Here is a 21,983-nt window from a genome sequence, read left to right as displayed (position 1 = left end):
AGGTCCTTAAAACAGCAGCATGTTCTTGTCATATAAAGGATCTTTGACTAACATTCCATTTTAAGTAGGTCCTTAAAAACAGCAGCATGTTCTTGTCATATAAAGAATCTTTGACTAACATTCCATATTTAAGTAGGTCCTTAAAAAACAGCAGCATGCTCTTGTCATATAAAAGATCTTTGACTAAAATTCAATTTTTCAAAAATGTCCCTAAAAACAGCAGCATGTTCTTGTCATATAAAGAATCTTTGACTAACATTCCATTTTTAAGTAGTTCCTTAAAAAACAGCAGCATGTTCTTGTCATATAAAGGATCTTTGACTAACATTCCTTTTTTGAAATATGTCCTTAAAAACAGCAACATGTTCTTGTCATATAAATGATCTTTGACTAAGATTCCATTTTTGAAAAAGGTCCCTAAAAACAGCAGCATGTTCTTGTCATATAAAGGATCTTTGACTAACATTCCATTTTTAAGTAGGTCCTTAAAAACAGCAGCATGCTCTTGTCATATAAAGGATCTTTGACTAACAGTCCTTTTTTGAAATATGTCCTTAAAAACAGCAACATGTTCTTGTCATATAAATGATCTTTGACTAAGATTCCATTTTTGAAAAAGGTCCCTAAAAACAGCAGCATGTTCTTGTCATATAAAGGATCCTTGACTAAGATTCCATTTTTGAAAAAGGTCCCTAAAAACAGCAGCATGTTCTTGTCATATAAAGGATCTTTGACTAACATTCCATTTTTGAAATAGGTCCCTAAAAACAGCAGCATGTTCTTGTCATATAAAGGATCTTTGACTAACATTCCATTTTTAAGTAGGTCCTTAAAAACAGCAGCATGTTCTTGTCATATAAAGGATCCTTGACTAACATTCCTTTTTGAAATATGTCCTTAAAAACAGCAACATGTTCTTGTCATATAAATGATCTTTGACTAAGATTCCATTTTTGAAAAAGGTCCCTAAAAACAGCAGCATGTTCTTGTCATATAAAGGATCTTTGACTAACATTCCATATTTAAGTAGGTCCTTAAAAACAGCAGCATGCTCTTGTCATATAAAGGATCTTTGACTAACATTCCTTTTTTGAAATATGTCCTTAAAAACAGCAACATGTTCTTGTCATATAAAGGATCTTTGACTAACTTTCCGTTTTTGAAATAGGTCCCTAAAAACAGCAGCATTTTCTTGTCATATAAAAGGTCTTTCACTAAGATTCCATTTTTAAATAGGTCCTTAAAAACAGCAGCATGTTCTTGTCATATAAAGGATCTTTGACTAGCATTCCATTTTTAAGTAGGTCCTTAAAAACAGGATCATGTTCTTGTCATATAAAGGATCTTTGACTAAAGTTACGTTTTTGGACTGGGTGCGTAAAAAAAACAGCACAGTGCTCCTGTCACATAGATGATCTTTGGACAAGTGTATTTCAGACTCACAGTGCACAGCATTGTGCGCAGCCAAGGTGTGACGTCACACAATATGACGTCACGTCAAAGCATCGACTCTGCTGGATCCATAGCTGTAACAGACTAAAGCAAAATATATATATATTTATAATAAAGTCTGATCGTAACATAAACAAAATAAAACTATAGTTGACTTATAAGACCTCAGACAAGATAAAAATATGTTTTCTATCAGAATATGGATCATTAAAATGAGATTTACAACGTGAAAAGAGCAAAATAAATGAAATGAATGAGACGCTACATCAACACTACTGGCCGTGACCACTAGAGGGTGCTGTTGCACTAGTTGATTTCAAGAGGTCACATGACCACTCTCCTCTTCAGGCGTCGTCAAGCAGCTTCTGGAGGTTTCTCCGGACCTGAGGACCACAAACACCAAGTTGGAGAAAATGGTACACGACTTTTTGTGTAAAAATGACGTTTTCATCATGTGCTAACGTATGATTCTAGAAGGACACAGACTGGGGGACATTTTGGTAGTTTTCACCTTCAAAACCTGTACAATGTATACATTTTTTTTTAAATCAAAGAACTACAAAATTAAATTTCGGTAGGAATTTGGAGTGAATGTTGAAGAGCCAAAGTGGAACTGAAATGCTTACAGTTAGCACAAAAAAATTAGCAAAATTAGAAAAAAAAAAAAAAAAGCTAGCATGTTAACAGTACTATGCTAACAGGAAAACAATATCATGCTTACAGTTAGCATTAGTAAAATACCCAAACTTATGGCACTGAGGTGTATACCTGCTAGCTAAAGAAAAAATCTAGCATTCCGTAATAGTCACTAAAAAAAATTGGACCGAGGTCCTAAAAGTTTTCATTTTTGATGCTCACAATTTTCCAGCTAGGTGCTAAAAACCTAGCATGCTAATGTTAGCAGGCTAAAATGCTAACTAACGTCAAGCACCAAAATTTATTGCACTGAGGTGTGTACCAGAAAAATTTGTGTAAAATGCTAGCCTGCTAACGTTAGCGTGCATCAAGTACCAAAATACAACGAAAAAATTTGCTAAAAAAAAAAAAACATAGCATACTAACGTAAGCATGCTAACAGGTATCATTCGCCAAGTAGCAAAATATTTAACAAGTGTGAAATTAGCAATAGCAAAAAAGCTAGCATACGAACATTAGCATGCTAACAGGTATCATTCGCCAAGTAGCAAAATATATTACTCTGTTTAAAATGCTAGCCTGCTAACGTTAGCGTGCATCAAGTACCAAAATACAACGAAAAAATTTCCTTAAAAAAAAAAATAAGATAGCATACTAACGTTAGCATGCTAACAGGTATCATTCGACAAGTAGCAAAATATTTAACGAGTGTGAAATTAGCAAAAAAGCTAGCATACGAACATTAGCATGCCAACAGGTATCATTCGCCAAGTAGCAAAATATATTACTCTGTTTAAAATGCTAGCCTGCTAACGTTAGCGTGCATCAAGTACCAAAATACAACGAAAAAATTTGCTAAAAGAAATAGCATACTAACGTTATCAAAATACGACTAGGGTTAGGGTTAGAACCCTAACCTATATAATTAGGTATAAAAAAAAAAGCTAGCATACTAACGTTAGCATGCTAGCAGGTATAATTCGTTAAGTAGCAAAATATTTAACGCTGAGGTGTATACTTGTCTAATTAGCAAAAAAGCTAGCATACGAACATTAGCATGCTAACAGGTATCATTCGCCAAGTAACAAAATATTTAACGCGTGTGAAATTAGCAAAAAAGCTAGCATACGAACAATAGCATGCTAACAGGTATCATTCGCCAAGTAGCAAAATATATTACTCTGTTTAAAATGCTAGCCTGCTAACGTTAGTGTGCATCAAGTACCAAAATACAACGGAAAAATTTGCACAAAAAAAAAAAAAAAATTAAGATAGCATACTAACGTAAGCATGCTAACAGGTATCATTTGCCAAGTAGCAAAATATTTAACGAGTGTAAATTAGCAAAAACGCTAACATACGAACATTAGCATGCTAACAGGTATCATTCGCCAAGTAGCAAAATATATTACTCTGTTTAAAATGCTAGCCTGCTAACGTTAGCGTGCATCAAGTACCAAAATACAACGAAAAAATTTGCTAAAAAAAAAAAAAAAAGATAGCATACTAACGTTAGCATGCTAACAGGTACCATTCGCCAAGTAGCAAAATATTTAACAAGTGTGAAATTAGCAAAAAAGCTAGCATACGAACATTAGCATGCTAACAGGTATCATTCGCCAAGTAGCAAAATATATTAATGTTTAAAATGCTAGCCTGCTAACCTTAGCGTGCATCAAGTACCAAAATACAATGAAAAAATTTGCTAAAAGAGATAGCATACTAACGTTATCAAAATACGACTAGGGTTAGGGTTAGAACCCTAAACTATATAATTAGCTAAAAAAAAAAAAGCTAGCATACTAACGTTAGCATGCTAACAGGTATAATTCGTTAAGTAGCAAAATATTTAACGCTGAGGTGCATACTTGTCAAATTAGCAAAAAAGCTAGCATACGAACATTAGCATGCTAACAGGTATCATTCGTTAAGTAGCAAAATATTTAACGCTGAGGTGCATACCTGTCAAATTAGCAAAAAAGCTAGCATACGAACATTAGCATGCTAACAGGTATCATTCGTCAAGTAGCAAAATATTTAACGAGTGTGAAACTAGCAAAAAAGCTAGCATACAAACATTAGCATGCTAACAGGTATCATTCGCCAAGTAGCAAAATATATTACTCTGTTTAAAATGCTAGCCTGCTAACGTTAGCGTGCATCAAGTACCAAAATACAACGAGAAAATGTCCTTAAAAAAACAAGATAGCATACTAACATTAGCATGCTAACAGGTATCATTCGCCAAGTAGCAAAATATTTAACAAGTGTGAAATTAGCACAAAAGCTAGCATGCGAACATTAGCATGCTAACAGGTATCATTCGCCAAGTAGCAAAATATATTAATGTTTAAAATGCTAGCCTGCTAACGTTAGCGTGCATCAAGTACCAAAATACAATGAAAAAATTTGCTAAAAGAGATAGCATACTAACGTTATAAAAATACGACTAGGGTTAGGGTTAGAACCCTAAACTATATAATTAGCTAAAAAAAAAAAAGCTAGCATACTAACGTTAGCATGCTAACAGGTATAATTCGTTAAGTAGCAAAATATTTAACGCTGAGGTGCATACTTGTCAAATTAGCAAAAAAGCTAGCATACGAACATTAGCATGCTAACAGGTATCATTCGTTAAGTAGCAAAATATTTAACGCTGAGGTGCATACCTGTCAAATTAGCAAAAAAGCTAGCATACGAACATTAGCATGCTAACAGGTATCATTCGTCAAGTAGCAAAATATTTAACGAGTGTGAAATTAGCAAAAAAGCTAGCATACGAACATTAGCATGCTAACAGGTATCATTCGCCAAGTAGCAAAATATATTACTCTGTTTAAAATGCTAGCCTGCTAACGTTAGTGTGCATTAAGTACCAAAATACAACAAAAAAATTAGCTAAAAAAAAAATTAAGATAGCATACTAACGTTAGCATGCTAACAGGTATCATTCGCCAAGTAGCAAAATATTTAACGAGTGTGAAATTAGCAAAAAAAGCTAGCATACGAACATTAGCATGCTATCAGGTATCATTCGCCAAGTAGCAAAATATATTACTCTGTAACGTTAGCATGCATCAAGTACCAAAATACAAAGAAAACATTTGCTAAAAAAAAAACCATAGCATACTAACGTTAGCATGCTAACAGGTATCATTCGCCAAGTAGCAAAATATATTACTCTGTAACGTTAGCATGCATCAAGTACCAAAATACAACGAAAACATTTGCTAAAAGAGGTAGCATACTAACGTTTTTAAAATACGACTAGGGTTAGGGTTAGAACTCTAACCTATGTAATTAGCTAAAAAAAATATATTGGTATAATTCGTTAAGTAGCAAAATATTTGACGCTGAGGTGTATACCTGTCAAATTAGCAAAAAAGCTAGCATACGAACATTAGCATGCTAACAGGTATCATTCGCCAAGTAGCAAAATATATTACTCTGTTTAAAATGCTAGCTTGCTAACGTTAGCGTGCATCAAGTACCAAAATACAACAACAAAAATTAGCTAAAATAAAAATTAAGATAGCATACTAACGTAAGCATGCTAACAGGTATCATTTGCCAAGTAGCAAAATATTTAACGAGTGTAAATTAGCAAAAACGCTAACATACGAACATTAGCATGCTAACAGGTATCATTCGCCAAGTAGCAAAATATATTACTCTGTTTAAAATGCTAGCCTGCTAACGTTAGCGTGCATCAAGTACCAAAATACAACGAAAAAATTTGCTAAAAAAAAAAAAAAAAAAGATAGCATACTAACGTTAGCATGCTAACAGGTACCATTCGCCAAGTAGCAAAATATTTAACAAGTGTGAAATTAGCAAAAAAGCTAGCATACGAACATTAGCATGGTAACAGGTATCATTCGCCAAGTAGCAAAATATATTACTCTGTAACGTTAGCATGCATCAAGTACCAAAATACAACGAAAACATTTGCTAAAAGAGGTAGCATACTAACGTTTTTAAAATACGACTAGGGTTAGGGTTAGAACTCTAACCTATATAATTAGCTAAAAAAAATATATTGGTATAATTCGTTAAGTAGCAAAATATTTGACGCTGAGGTGTATACCTGTCAAATTAGCAAAAAAAGCTAGCATACGAACATTAGCATGCTAACAGGTATCATTCGCCAAGTAGCAAAATATATTACTCTGTTTCAAATGCTAGCCTGCTAACGTTAGCGTGCATCAAGTACCAAAATACAACGAAAAAATTTCCTTAAAAAAAAATAAGATAGCATACTAACGTTAGCATGCTAACAGGTATCATTCGCCAAGTAGCAAAATATTTAACGAGTGTGAAATTAGCAAAAAAGCTAGCATACGAATATTGGCATGCTAACAGGTATCATTCGCCAAGTAGCAAAATATATTACTCTGTTTCAAATGCTAGCCTGCTAACGTTAGCGTGCATCAAGTACCAAAATACAACAAAATAATTTGATTAAAAAAAAATAAGATAGCATACTAACGTTAGCATGCTAACAGGTATCATTCGCCAAGTAGCAAAATATTTAACGAGTGTGAAATTAGCAAAAAAGCTAGCATACGAACATTAGCATGCTAATAGGTATCATTCGCCAAATAGCGAAATATATTACTCTGTTTAAAATGCTAGCCTGCTAACGTTAGCGTGCATCAAGTACCAAAATACAATGAAAGAACTTTCTAAAAAAAAAAAAAAGATAGCATACTAACATTAGCATGCTAACAGGTATCATTCCCCAAGTAGCAAAATATTTAATGAGTGTGAAATTAGCAAAAAAAGCTAGCATGGGAACATTAGCTTGCTAACAGGCATCATTCGCTAAGTAGCAAAATATATTACTCTGTTTCAAATGCTAGCCTGCTAACGTTAGCGTGCATCAAGTACCAAAATACAACGAAAAAAGTTTGCTAAAAGAGATAGCATACTAACGTTTTTAAAATACGACTAGGGTTAGGGTTAGAACTCTAACCTATATAATTAGCTAAAAAAATATATTGGTATAATTCGTTAAGTAGCAAAATATTTGACGCTGAGGTGTTTACCTGTCAAATTAGCAAAAAAGCTAGCATACGAACATTAGCATGCTAACAGGTATCATTCGCCAAGTAGCAAAATATATTACTCTGTTTCAAATGCTAGCCTGCTAACGTTAGCGTGCATCAAGTACCAAAATACAACGAAAACATTTCCTTAAAAAAAAATAAGATAGCATAGTAACGTTAGCATGCTAACAGGTATCATTCGCCAAGTAGCAAAATATTTAACGAGTGTGAAATTAGCAAAAAAGCTAGCATACGAATATTAGCATGCTAACAGGTATCATTCGCCAAGTAGCAAAATATATTACTCTGTTTAAAATGCTAGCCTGCTAACGTTAGTGTGCATTAAGTACCAAAATACAACGAAAAAATTTGCTAAAAGAGATAGCATACTAACGTTATCAAAATACAACTAGGGTTAGGGTTGGAACCCTAACCTATATAATTAGCTAAAAAAATATAGGTATAATTCGTTAAATAGCAAAATATTTAACGCTGAGGTGTATACCTGTCAAATTAGCAAAAAAGCTAGCATACGAACATTAGCATGCTAACAGGTATCATTCGTCAAGTAGCAAAATATTTGACGCTGAGGTGTATACCTGCAAAATTAGCAAAAAAGCTAGCATGGTAAAATGCTAACTGTAACATGCTTCAAGCACCAAAGTATATTACTCTGAGGCATGTACCTGAAAAATGTGTGTAAAATGCTAGCCTGCTAACGTTAGCATGCATCAAGTACCAAAATACAACAGTGTATACCTATAAAATTTGCTAAAAGAAAAAAATAGCATAGTAACGTTAGCATGCTAGCTAACTTTGGACACAGGCATTTTGTTATCCAAAAAAAAAATACAAAAATAAAATTTTTTAAAAGGCTTCGCTGCACATCTTGAAAATAACACTTTAAATACACTAGTGTGGGACACTTACAGTATTTAACGTCTTTCATTTAGCATAAACGGAACTGAACCGTGAAAATAAGGAGCACAGGATCACTTCATTAGGAACACCTGGATCCAATACAAAAATGGGGGCGAAAATTTTCGCGTTTGGATCATGGAGGCGCCCTGACTGGACGGAAAGCCGTACTCACCTTGTCCAGCTTGAACAGGTTGGCGGCGAGCTCTTGGACCATCTCAGCGTCCCGAAGCCTCGCTGCGGTCCTGCAAGGACATTTAGCTGAGAAGCAACAACAACCATCGAGTGTCCCGACAGCAAATAGTGGGCGGGGCCCCAACAGTTTTCGCGCCAAAAACCTTCGGGCTAGGTGCTAAAATTTCCTCACGAGCTACTCAAAAAATTTTAAGCTAGGTTTTGTTAGTTTTCAAGCTAGGTGCTAACATTTCTGCGCTAGTTGTTCAAAAAATTCGGAATAAAAGTTTTCAAGCTAGGTGCTAACAATTGTCCACCTACGTGCTAAAAAATGTTGTGCTAGGTGCTAAAAATCTCTCAGCCAGGTCCTAAAATGTTCATGCTAGTCACTACAAAATTCCTGAGCTAGGTCCTAAAAGTTTTGCAGCTAGGTGTAACAATTTTCCAGCTTGGTGTTAAAAGATTTCCAGCTACAAATGTTCAAGCTAGATGCTAAAATTTCGAGCTGAGTTCTGAAAGATTTCAAGCGAGGTGCTAACAATTTTCCAGCTAGGGCGCTAAACATTTTTTGCGCTAGGCGCTAAAAATTTTCCAGCTGGGTGCTAAAATTTTCGGTGCTAAATGTTTTCCAGCCAGGTGTACAAAAACAGGCACTGTCAGCATAAAATAAGTAAAAATACAAAAACAATGTTAGCATAAAGACAAAGTCGTCATTAAAGAAAATATTTTTAACATTTAATTTTTCTGCCGTTAGCATTGAAAGTTATTTCCTCACGAGCTACTCAAAACATTTTCAAGCTAGGTTTTGTTAGTTTTCAAGCTAGGTGCTAACATTTCTGCGCTAGTAGTTAAAAAAATTCGGAAAAAAAAGTTTTCAAGCTAGGTGCTAACAATTTTCCACCTAGGTGCTAAAAAATGTTGTGCTAGGTGCTAAAAATCTCTCAGCCAGGTCCTAAAATGTTCATGCTAGTCGCTACATCATTCCTGAGCTAGGTTCTAAAAGTTTTGGAGCTAGGTGTAACAATTTTCCAGCTTGGTGTTAAAAGATTTCCAGCTACAAATGTTCAAGCTAGTTGCTAAAATTTCGAGCTGGGTTCTGAAAGATTTCAAGCGAGGTGCTAACAATTTTCCAGCTAGGGCGCTAAACATTTTTTGCGCTAGGCGCTAAAAATTTTCCAGCTGAGTGCTAAAATTTTCGGTGCTAAATGTTTTCCAGCCAGGCGAAGCACTGTTAGCATAAAATAAGTAAAAATAAAAAAAACAATGTTAGTATAAAGACAAAGTCGTCATTAAAGGAAATATTTTTAACGTTTAATTTTTCTGCGGTTAGCATTGAAATTTATTTCCTCACGAGCTACTCAAAACATTTTCAAGCTAGGTTCTGTTAGTTTTCAAGCTAGGTGCTAACATTTCTGCGCTAGTTGTTCAAAAAAATCGGAATAAAAGTTTTCAAGCTAGGTGCTAACAATTTTCCACCTAGGTGCTAAAAAATGTTGTGCTAGGTGCTAAAAATCTCTCAGCCAGGTCCTAAAATGTGCATGCTAGTCGCTACAAAATTCCTGAGCTAGGTCCTAAATGTTTTGGAGCTAGGTGTAACAATTTTCCAGCTTGGTGTTAAAAGATTTCCAGCTACAAATGTTCAAGCTAGTTGCTAAAATTTCGAGCTGAGTTCTGAAAGATTTCAAGCGAGGTGCTAACAATTTTCCAGCTAGGGCGCTAAACATTTTTTGCGCTAGGTGCTAAAAATTTTCCAGCTGGGTGCTAAAATTTTCGGTGCTAAATGTTTTCCAGCCAGGTGTACAAAAACAGGCACTGTCAGCATAAAATAAGTAAAAATACAAAAACAATGTTAGCATAAAGACAAAGTCGTCATTAAAGAAAATATTTTTAACGTTTAATTTTTCTGCCGTTAGCATTGAAAGTTATTTCCTCACGAGCTACTCAAAACATTTTAAGCTAGGTTTTGTTAGTTTTCAAGCTAGGTGCTAACATTTCTGCGCTAGTTGTTCAAAAAATTCGGAATAAAAGTTTTCAAGCTAGGTGCTAACAATTTTCCATCTAGGTGCTAAAAAATGTTGTGCTAAGTCCTAAAAATTTTCCAGCCAGGTCCTAAAATGTTCATGCTAGTCGCTACAAAATTCCTGAGTTAGGTCCTAAAAGTTTTGGAGCTAGGTGTAACAATTTTCCAGCTTGGTGTTAAAAGATTTCCAGCTACAAATGTTCAAGCTAGTTGCTAAAATTTCGAGCTGGGTTCTGAAAGATTTCAAGCGAGGTGCTAACAATTTTCCAGCTAGGGCGCTGAACATTTTTTGCGCTAGGTGCTAAAAAATTTCCAGCTGGGTGCTAAAATTTTCGGTGCTAAATGTTTTCCAGCCAGGCGAAGCACTGTTAGCATAAAATAAGTAAAAAAAACAAAAAAAACAATGTTAGTATAAAGACAAAGTCGTCATTAAAGAAAATATTTTTAACGTTTCATTTTTCTGCCGTTAGCATTGAAAGTTATTTCCTCACGAGCTACTCAAAACATTTTAAGCTAGGTTTTGTTAGTTTTCAAGCTAGGTGCTAACATTTCTGCGCTAGTTGTTCAAAAAAATCGGAATAAAAGTTTTCCATCTAGGTGCTAAAAAATGTTGTGCTAGGTGCTAAAAATCTCTCAGCCAGGTCCTAAAATGTTCATGCTAGTCGTTACAACATTCCTGAGCTAGGTCCTAAATGTTTTGGAGCTAGGTGTAACAATTTTCCAGCTTGGTGTTAAAAGATTTCCAGCTACAAATGTTCAAGCTAGTTGCTAAAATTTCGAGCTGGGTTCTGAAAGATTTCAAGCGAGGTGCTAACAATTTTCCAGCTAGGGCGCTAAACATTTTTTGCGCTAGGTGCTAAAAATTTTCCAGCTGGGTGCTAAAATTTTCGGTGCTAAATGTTTTCCAGCCAGGTGTACAAAAACAGGCACTGTCAGCATAAAATAAGTAAAAATACAAAAACAATGTTAGCATAAAGACAAAGTCGTCATTAAAGAAAATATTTTTAACATTTAATTTTTCTGCCGTTAGCATTGAAAGTTATTTCCTCACGAGCTACTCAAAACATTTTAAGCTAGGTTTTGTTAGTTTTCAAGCTAGGTGCTAACATTTCTGCGCTAGTAGTTAAAAAAATTCGGGAAAAAAAGTTTTAAGCTAGGTGCTAACAATTTTCCACCTAGGTGCTAAAAAATGTTGTGCTAGGTGCTAAAAATCTCTCAGCCAGGTCCTAAAATGTTCATGCTAGTCGCTACAAAATTCCTGAGCTAGGTCCTAAAAGTTTTGCAGCTAGGTGTAACAATTTTCCAGCTTGGTGTTAAAAGATTTCCAGCTACAAATGTTCAAGCTAGTTGCTAAAATTTCGAGCTGGGTTCTGAAAGATTTCAAGCGAGGTGCTAACCATTTTCCAGCTAGGGCGTTAAACATTTTTTGCGCTAGGTGCTAAAAATTTTCCAGCTGGGTGCTAACATTTTCGGTGCTAAATGTTTTCCAGCCAGGCGAAGCACTGTTAGCATAAAATAAGTAAAAATAAAAAAAACAATGTTAGTATAAAGACAAAGTCGTCATTAAAGAAAATATTTTTAACGTTTAATTTTTCTGCCGTTAGCATTGAAAGTTATTTCCTCACGAGCTACTCAAAACATTTTAAGCTAGGTTTTGTTAGTTTTCAAGCTAGGTGCTAACATTTCTGCGCTAGGTGTTCAAAAAAATCGGAATAAAAGTTTTCAAGCTAGGTGCTAACAATTTTCCACCTAGGTGCTAAAAAATGTTGTGCTAGGTGCTAAAGATCTCTCAGCCAGGTCCTAAAATGTTCATGCTAGTCGCTACAAAATTCCTGAGCTAGGTCCTAAAAGTTTTGGAGCTAGGTGTAACAATTTTCCAGCTTGGTGTTAAAAGATTTCCAGCTGCAAATGTTCAAGCTAGTTGCTAAAATTTCGAGCTGGGTTCTGAAAGATTTCAAGCGAGGTGCTAACCATTTTCCAGCTAGGGCGCTAAACATTTTTTGCGCTAGGTGCTAAAAAATTTCCAGCTGGGTGCTAAAATTTTCGGTGCTAAATGTTTTCCAGCCAGGCGAAGCACTGTTAGCATAAAATAAGTAAAAAAAACAAAAAAACAATGTTAGTATAAAGACAAAGTCGTCATTAAAGAAAATATTTTTAACGTTTAATTTTTCTGTCGTTAGCATTGAAAGTTATTTCCTCACGAGCTACTCAAAACATTTTAAGCTAGGTTTTGTTAGTTTTCAAGCTAGGTGCTAACATTTCTGCGCTAGTTGTTCAAAAAATTCAGAATAAAAATTTTCCAGCCAGGTCCTAAAATGTTCATGCTAGTCGCTACAAAATTCCTGAGCTAGGTCCTAAAGGTTTTGGAGCTAGGTGTAACAATTTTCCAGCTTGGTGTTAAAAGATTTCCAGCTACAAATGTTCAAGCTAGTTGCTAAAATTTCGAGCTGAGTTCTGAAAGATTTCAAGCGAGGTGCTAACCATTTTCCAGCTAGGGCGCTAAAAAATTTTTGCGCTAGGCGCTAAAAATTTTCCAGCTGGGTGCTAAAATTTTCGGTGCTAAATGTTTTCCAGCCAGGCGAAGCACTGTTAGCATAAAATAAGTAAAAATAAAAAAAACAATGTTAGTATAAAGACAAAGTCGTCATTAAAGAAAATATTTTTAACGTTTAATTTTTCTGCCGTTAGCATTGAAAATTATTTCCTCACGAGCTACTCAAAACATTTTAAGCTAGGTTTTGTTAGTTTTCAAGCTAGGTGCTAACATTTCTGCGCTAGTTGTTCAAAAAATTCAGAATAAAAGTTTTCAAGCTAGGTGCTAACAATTTTCCATCTAGGTGCTAAAAAATGTTGAGCTAGGTCCTAAAAATTTTCCAGCCAGGTCCTAAAATGTTCATGCTAGTCGCTACAAAATTCCTGAGTTAGGTCCTAAAAGTTTTGGAGCTAGGTGTAACAATTTTCCAGCTTGGTGTTAAAAGATTTCCAGCTACAAATGTTCAAGCTAGTTCCTAAAATTTCGAGCTGGGTTCTGAAAGATTTCAAGCGAGGTGCTAACAATTTTCCAGCTAGGGCGCTAAACATTTTTTGCGCTAGGCGCTAAAATTTTTTCAGCTGGGTGCTAAAATTTTCGGTGCTAAATGTTTTCCAGCCAGGCAAAGCACTGTTAGCATAAAATAAGTAAAAATTAAAAAAAACAATGTTAGTATAAAGACAAAGTCGACATTAAAGAAAATATTTTTAACGTTTAATTTTTCTGCCGTTAGCATTGAAAGTTATTTTCTCACGAGCTACTCAAAACATTTTAAGCTAGGTTTTGTTAGTTTTCAAGCTAGGTGCTAACATTTCTGCGCTAGTTGTTCAAAAAAATCGGAATAAAAGTTTTCAAGCTAGGTGCTAACAATTTTCCACCTAGGTGCTAAAAAATGTTGTGCTAGGTGCTAAAAATCTCTCAGCCAGGTCCTAAAATGTGCATGCTAGTCGCTACAAAATTCCTGAGCTAGGTCCTAAATGTTTTGGAGCTAGGTGTAACAATTTTCCAGCTTGGTGTTAAAAGATTTCTAGCTACAAATGTTCAAGCTAGTTGCTAAAATTTCGAGCTAGGTTCTGAAAGATTTCAAGCGAGGTGCTAACAATTTTCCAGCTAGGGCGCTAAACATTTTTTGCGCTAGGTGCTAAAAATTTTCCAGCTGGGTGCTAAAATTTTCGGTGCTAAATGTTTTCCAGCCAGGCGAAGCACTGTTAGCATAAAATAAGTAAAAATTAAAAAAAACAATGTTAGTATAAAGACAAAGTCGTCATTAAAGAAAATATTTTAACGTTTAATTTTTCTGCCGTTAGCATTGAAAGTTATTTCCTCACGAGCTACTCAAAACATTTTAAGCGAGGTTTTGTTAGTTTTCAAGCTAGGTGCTAACATTTCTGCGCTAGTTGTTAAAAAAATTCAGAAAAAAAGTTTTCAAGCTAGGTGCTAACAATTTTCCACCTACGTGCTAAAAAATGTTGTGCTAGGTGCTAAAAATCTTCCAGCCAGGTCCTAAAATGTTCATGCTAGTCGCTACAAAATTCCTGAGCTAGGTCCTAAAAGTTTTGGAGCTACGTGTAACAATTTTCCAGCTTGGTGTTAAAAGATTTCCAGCTACAAATGTTCAAGCGAGTTTTAAAAATTTCGAGCTAGGTTTTGAATGATTTCAAGTGAGGTGCTAACCATTTTCCAGCTAGGGCGCTAAAAAAATTTTGCGCTAGGCGCTAAAAATTTTCCAGCTGGGTGCTAAAATTTTCGGTGCTAAATGTTTTCCAGCCAGGCAAAGCACTGTTAGCATAAAATAAGTAAAAATAAAAAAAACAATGTTAGTATAAAGACAAAGTCGTCATTAAAGAAAATATTTTTAACGTTTAATTTTTCTGCCGTTAGCATTGAAAGTTATTTCCTCACGAGCTACTTAAAACATTTTAAGCTAGGTTTTGTTAGTTTTCAAGCTAGGTGCTAACATTTCTGCGCTAGTTGTTCAAAAAATTCAAAATAAAAGTTTTCAAGCTAGGTGCTAACAATTTTCCATCTAGGTGCTAAAAAATGTTGAGCTAGGTCCTAAAAATTTTCCAGCCAGGTCCTAAAATGTTCATGCTAGTCGCTACATCATTCCTGAGCTAGGTCCTAAAAGTTTTGGAGCTAGGTGTAACAATTTTCCAGCTTGGTGTTAAAAGATTTCCAGCTGCAAATGTTCAAGCTAGTTGCTAAAATTTCGAGCTGGGTTCTGAAAGATTTCAAGCGAGGTGCTAACAATTTTCCAGCTAGGGCGCTAAACATTTTTTGCGCTAGGTGCTAAAAATTTTCCAGCTGGGTGCTAAAATTTTCGGTGCTAAATGTTTTCCAGCCAGGCGAAGCACTGTTAGCATAAAATAAGTAAAAATGAAAAAAACAATGTTAGTATAAAGACAAAGTCGTCATTAAAGAAAATATTTTTAACGTTTAATTTTTCTGCCGTTAGCATTGAAAGTTAGCAATAAATGAGCACTTTTTTAACGTAAAGACGAAGGTAAAAAGTGAAATTAAACATTATTTTCTATATATTAATAATTATTATTAATATTAAAGATTTGAACGATGTTATCAGGTGTGTCGCTCGTACGAGCCGTGCAGGCGCTCCCCGGCCGCCAACATGGAGTTCAGACGACGCTCCAGGCCCGCCATCTTGAAGGCCATGTAGCAGGAGGACGCCACCAGGACGCCGGCCCTGTGGGGACGCAGGAAGCACAGCGGCGGCGGCGGCGGGTGAACGAGGCGAACAAGGGGCGGAGCAACAAGTGGGAAGTACTCACAAAAACAAGTAGAGTAGCAGGACGGCGCGCAAGGACGCGTGACGCCGGAACTTGTGCACCTGTGTGGCCTCACCCCCAGGTGACCCTTGTGCAGAGAGAACGCATCGCAGTGGTGAGAAAGTGCCCCTTTAATGAAGTTCCTGAAGGAATTGCGTGTGAATGCGCCAATGCTGAAGTTGAACTGAAACGCTGACAGAATGTAGTATGAATGTAAGAATGGTTTGAATGTTGAAGAGCTTGAATTTCCAGGAAAAGCGGAATTTGGTTTGGAACTCGGGAAAGTGTTAGTTTGAATGTCCAGGATGAGTTAAATGTGTTGATGTTGGAATGGTTTGAATAGGTTGAAAAATGTGGGAATTGTGCAACTTGGAAAAATGTCCCATTCGTTTCAATGGGAACTTCCTGGAAATTTTGGGAAAAGCGGGATTTAAAAAAAAATGATTAGGAGCATGAATCTCCGGAATGAGATCAATTGGTTGGTGTTGGAATTGTTTCAATCGCTCAAGAAATGTTGAAGTAGTAACAGTTTTTAATTGAGAAATTCCTGGAATTTCCGGAAAACCAGGAAAGTTTCTAGTTCCTAAACCAACTTGGTTTTTTGTCCTGACTAACAACATTTGGAAGGTGGAACAGTTTAAATGGGATGAAAAAAGGAAAAGGAGTAGTCAAAAGAAAAAGATTGGGGAAAAAACGGAATTCCTGGAAATTTGTTGAACGTGGAAAAATAGTAGTTTCAATGTCTAGGATGAGTTGGAATTTTTTGAATAGGTTGAAAAATGTGGTAATTGTGCAACTTGGAAAAATGTCCCATTCATTTCGATGAGAACTTCCTGGAAATTTTGAGAAAAGCGGGATTTTTAAAAACATTATTAGGAGCATGAATGTCCTGAATGAGCTGAATTGGTCGGTGTTGGAATTGTTTCAATCGCTCAAGAAATGTTGAAGTAGTAACAGTTTTTAATTGAGAAATTCCTGGAATTTCCGGAAAACCGGGAATGTTTCTAGTTCCTAACCCAACTTGTTTTTTTGAACATTTTGAAGGTGGAACAGTTTAAATGGCATGAAAAAAGTAAAAGGAGTAGTCAAACGAAAAAAGTAGGGGGGGAAAAAAGGAATTCCTGGAAATTTGTTGAACCTGGAAAAATGGTAGTTTGAATGTCTAGGATGAGTTGAATGTGTTGATGTTAGAATGGTTCGAATAGGTTGGAAAATGTGGGAATTGTGCAGCTTGGAAAAATGCCCCATTCATTTCAATGGGACCTTCCTGGAAATGTTGGGAATTTGGGGAAAAGCGGGATTTGAAAAAAAAAAAAAATGATTAGGAGCATGAATGTCCTGAATGAGCTGAATTGGTTGGTGTTGAAATTGTTTCAATCGCTCAAGAAATGTTGAAGTAGTAACACTTTTTAATTGAGAAATTCCTGGAATTTCCGGAAAACCGGGAATGTTTCTAGTTCCTAACCCAACTTGTTTTTTTGTCCTGACTAACAACATTTTGAAGGTGGAACAGTTTAAATGGGATGAAAAAAGGAAAAGGAGTAGTCAAACGAAAAAGATTGGGGGAAAAACGGAATTCCTGGAAATTTGTTGAACGTGGAAAAATAGTAGTTTCAATGTCTAGGATGAGTTAAATGTGTTGATGTTGGAATGGTTTGAATCGGTTGACAAATGTGAGAATTGTGCAACTTGGAAAAATGTCCCATTCATTTCAATGGGAACTTCCTGGAAATTTTGGGAAAAGCGGAATTTTAAAAAAAATGATTAGGAGCTTGAATCTTCAGAATGAGATTAATTGGTTGGTGTTACAATTGTTTAAATCGCTCAAGAAATGTGGAAGTAGTAACAGTTCTTATTTGACAAATTCCTGGAATTTCCGGAAAGCCGGGAATGTTTCTAGTTCCTAAACCAACTTGTTTTTTTTGTCCTGACATTTTGAAGGTGGAACAGTTTAAATGGCATGAAAAAAGGAAAAGGAGTAGTCAAACGAAAAAGGTTGGGGGGGAAAAAATGGAATCCTGGAAATTTGTTGAACCTGGAAAAATAATAGTTTGAATGTCTAGGATGAGTTGAATGTGTTGATGTTAGAATGGTTCGAATAGGTTGAAAAATGTGGGAATTGTGCAGCTTGGAAAAATGCCCCATTCATTTCAATGGGAACTTCCTGGAAATTTGGGGAATTTGGGGAAAAGCGGGATTTTTAAAAAATGATTAGGAGCATGAATGTCCTGAATGAGCTGAATTGGTTGGTGTTGGAATTGTTTAAATCGCTCAAGAAATGTTGAAGTAGTAACCGTTTTTAATTGAGAAATTCCTGGAATTTCCGGAAATCTGGGAATGTTTCTAATTCCTAAACCAACTTGTTTTTTGGTCCTGACTAAGAACATTTTGAAGGTGGAGCAGTTTAAATGGGATGAAAAAAGGAAAAGGAGTAGTCAAAAGAAAAAGGTTGGAAATAGGGTTGAGAAAAAAAACGGAATTCCTGGAAATTTGTTGAATGTTGAAAAATGGTAGTTTGAATGTCTAGGATGAGTTGAATGTGTTGATGTTGCAATGGTTTGAATAGGTTGAAAAATGTGGGAATTGTGCAACTTGGAAAATTGTCCCATTCATTTCAATGGGAACTTCCTGGAAATTTGGGAATTTGGGGAAAAGCGGGATTTAAAAAAAAAAATGATTAGGAGCATGAATGTCCTGAATGAGCTGAATTGGTTGGTGTTGAAATTGTTTAAATCACTCAAGAAATGTTGAAGTAGTAACAGTTTTTAATTGAGAAATTCCTGGAATTTCCGGAAAACCGGGAATGTTTGTAGTTCCTAAACCAACTTGGTTTTTTGTCCTGACTAACAACATTTTGAAGGTGGAACAGTTTAAATGGGATGAAAAAAGGAAAAGGAGTAGTCAAACGAAAAAGATTGGGGGAAAAAACGGAATTCCTGGAAATTTGTTGAACGTGGAAAAATAGTATTTCAATGTCTAGGATGAGTTAAATGTGTTGATGTTGGAATGGTTTAAATAGGTTGAAAAATGTGGGAATTGTGCAACTTGGAAAAATGTCCCATTCGTTTCAATGGGAACTTCCTGGAAATTTTGGGAAAAGCGGGATTTTTTTTTTAAATGATTAGGAGCATGAATCTTCGGAATGAGATCAATTGGTTGGTGTTGGAATTGTTTAAATCGCTCAAGAAATGTTGAAGTAGTAACACTTTTTAATTGAGAAATTCCTGGAATTTCCGGAAAACCGGGAATGTTTCTAGTTCCTAAACCAACTTGGTTTTTTTGTCCTGACATTTTGAAGGTGGAACAGTTTAAATGGCATGAAAAAAGGAAAAGGAGTAGTCAAACGAAAAAGGTTGGGGGGAAAACAACGGAATTCCTGGAAATTTGTTGAACCTGGAAAAATGGTAGTTTGAATGTCTAGGATGAGTTGAATGTGTTGATGTTAGAATGGTTCGAATAGGTTGAAAAATGTGGGAATTGTGCAACTTGGAAAAATGTCCCATTCATTTCAATGGGAACTTCCTGGAAATGTTGGGAAAAGAGGGGGATTTTTTTTTAAATGATTAGGAGCTTGAATCTCCAGAATGAGATCAATTGGTTGGTGTTGAAATTGTTTAAGTCGCTCAAGAAATGTTGAAGTAGTAACAGTTCTTAATTGACAAATTCCTGGAATTTCCGGAAAGCCGGGAATGTTTATAGTTCCTAAGCCAACTTGTTTTTTTGTCCTGACTAAGAACATTTTGAAGGTGGAACAGTTTAAATGGGATAAAAAAAGGAAAAGGAGTAGTCAAACGAAAAAGATTGGGGAAAAAACGGAATTCCTGGAAATTTGTTGAACGTGGAAAAATAGTAGTTTCAATGTCTAGGATGAGTTAAATGTGTTGATGTTGGAATGGTTTGAATAGGTTGAAAAATGTGGGAATTGTGCAACTTGGAAAAATGTCCCATTCGTTTCAATGGGAACTTCCTGGAAATTTTGGGAAAAGCGGGATTTTTAAAAACATTATTAGAAGCATGAATGTCCTGAATGAGCTGAATTGGTTGGTTTTGGAGTTGTTTAAATCGCTCAAGATATGTTGAAGTAGTAACAGTTTTTAATTGAGAAATTCCTGGAATTTCCGGAAAGCTGGGAATGTTTCTAATTTCTAAACCAAATTGTTTTTTTTGTCCTGACTAAGAAAATTTTGAAGGTGGAACAGTTTAAATGGGATGAAAAAAGGAAAAGGAGTAGTCAAACGAAAAAGATTGGGGGAAAAAACGGAATTCCTGGAAATTTGTTGAACGTGGAAAAATAGTAGTTTCAATGTCTAGGATGAGTTAAATGTGTTGATGTTGCAATGGTTTGAATAGGTTGAAAAATGTGGGAATTGTGCAACTTGGAAAAATGTCCCATTCGTTTCAATGGGAACTTCCTGGAAATTTTGGGAAAAGCGGGATTTTTTTTTTAAATGATTAGGAGCATGAATCTTCGGAATGAGATCAATTGGTTGGTGTTGGAATTGTTTAAATCGCTCAAGAAATGTTGAAGTAGTAACACTTTTTAATTGAGAAATTCCTGGAATTTCCGGAAAACCGGGAATGTTTGTAGTTCCTAACCCAACTTGGTTTTTTGTCCTGACTAACAACATTTTGAATGTCTAGGATGAGTTGAATGTGTTGATGTTGGACTGGTTCGAATAGGTTGAAAAATGTGGGAATTGTGCAACTTGGAAAAATGTCCCATTCATTTCAATGGGAACTTCCTGGAAATTTTGAGAAAAGCGGGATTTTTTTGAAAATGATTAGGAGCATGAATGTCCTTAATGAGCTGAATTGGTTGGTGTTGGAATTGTTTAAATCGCTCAAGAAATGTTGAAGTAGTAACCGTTTTTAATTGAGAAATTCCTGGAATTTCCGGAAAGCTGGGAATGTTTCTATTTCCTAAACCAACTTGTTTTTTTGTCCTGACTAAGAACATTTTGAAGGTGGAACAGTTTAAATGGCATGAAAAAAGGAAAAAGAATAGTCAAACGAAAAAGATTGGGGGAAAAAACGGAATTCCTGGAAATTTGTTGAACGTGGAAAAATAGTAGTTTCAATGTCTAGGATGAGTTGAATGTGTTGATGTTGGACTGGTTCGAATAAGTTGAAAAATGTGGGAATTGTGCAACTTGGAAAAATGCCCCTATTCATTTCAATGGGAACTTCCTGGAAATTTTGGGAAAAGCGGGATTTTTAAAAACATTATTAGGAGCATGAATGTCCTGAATGAGCTGAATTGGTTGGTGTTAGAATTGTTTAAATCGCTCAAGAAATGTTGAAGTAGTAACAGTTTTTAATTGAGAAATTCCTGGAATTTCCGGAAAGCCGGGAATGTTTCTAGTTCCTAAACCAACGTGGTTTTTTGTCCTGACTAAGAACATTTTGAAGGTGGAACAGTTTAAATGGGATGAAAAAAGGAAAAGGAGTAGTCAAAAGAAAAAGGTTGGAAATAGGGTTGGGGAAAAAAACGGAATTCCTGGAAATTTGTTGAATGTTGAAAAATGGTAGTTTGAATATCTAGGATGAGTTGAATGTGTTGATGTTGCAATGGTTTGAATAGGTTGAAAAATGTGGGAATTGTGCAACTTGGAAAATTGTCCCATTCATTTCAATGGGAACTTACTGGAAATTTGGGAATTTTGGGAAAAGCGGGATTTAAAAAAAAAATGATTAGGAGCATGAATGTCCTGAATGAGCTAAATTGGTTGGTGTTGGAATTGTTTAAATCGCTCAAGAAATGTTGAAGTAGTAACAGTTCTTAATTGACAAATTCCTGGAATTTCCGGAAAGCCGGGAATGTTTATGGTTCCTAAACCAACTTGGTTTTTTGTCCTGACTAAGAACATTTTGAAGGTGGAACAGTTTAAATGGGATGAAAAAAGGAAAAGGAGTAGTCAAACGAAAAAGATTGGGGGGAAAAACGGAATTCCTGGAAATTTGTTGAACGTGGAAAAATAGTAGTTTCAATGTCTAGGATGAGTTGAATGTGTTGATGTTGGACTGGTTCGAATAAGTTGAAAAATGTGGGAATTGTGCAACTTGGAAAAATGCCCCTATTCATTTCAATGGGAACTTCCTGGAAATTTTGGGAAAAGCGGGATTTTTAAAAACATTATTAGGAGCATGAATGTCCTGAATGAGCTGAATTGGTTGGTGTTAGAATTGTTTGAAATAATTGGTGTTGGAATTTTTCAAATTAAATGTTGAAATAGTAACATTTTGAATTGAGAAATGGTATTACAAAATTCCTGGAATTTTGGGAAAACCGGGAATTGTTTTCTGAAATCCAGTTCAAAAAACAATTTTGTTTTTTGTCCTGATTAAGAAGAATGTTTTGACGGTGGAATATTTGAAGTTGGTTGAAAAATGTGGGGGGAGTAGTCGCCAGAAAAAAGGGTGGG

The 21,983-nt window shown here is 35.5% G+C and overlaps 1 protein-coding gene across 2 annotated transcripts in view; it reads right to left on the bottom strand.

The window, feature by feature from the left end:
• Positions 1–1,422: 1,422 nt before the first annotated feature.
• The window catches only part of LOC133610150 (GRAM domain-containing protein 2B-like), a 45,684-nt gene continuing 25,123 nt past the window's right edge, over positions 1,423–21,983 (bottom strand). The window contains exons 9-12 of one of the 2 annotated variants that reach the window (XM_072914168.1): positions 15,565–15,649; positions 15,375–15,479; positions 8,230–8,299; positions 1,423–1,835 (exon numbers count right to left, since the gene is read on the bottom strand). In XM_072914168.1, coding sequence (XP_072770269.1) covers positions 1,797–1,835; positions 8,230–8,299; positions 15,375–15,479; positions 15,565–15,649 — 299 coding nt within the window. In that variant the 3' untranslated portion in view covers positions 1,423–1,796. The remainder of the gene's footprint in view (positions 1,836–8,229; positions 8,300–15,374; positions 15,480–15,564; positions 15,650–21,983) is intronic. The other variant, XR_012050725.1, reaches the window with a different exon arrangement.

Source organism: Nerophis lumbriciformis, linkage group LG11, assembly GCF_033978685.3.
Source record: "Nerophis lumbriciformis linkage group LG11, RoL_Nlum_v2.1, whole genome shotgun sequence".
In the NCBI taxonomy this organism is placed as follows: domain Eukaryota; kingdom Metazoa; phylum Chordata; class Actinopteri; order Syngnathiformes; family Syngnathidae; genus Nerophis; species Nerophis lumbriciformis.
The sequence above is the reverse complement of the archived record's forward strand: the minus strand, read 5'-3'. Positions and strand labels throughout refer to the sequence as shown.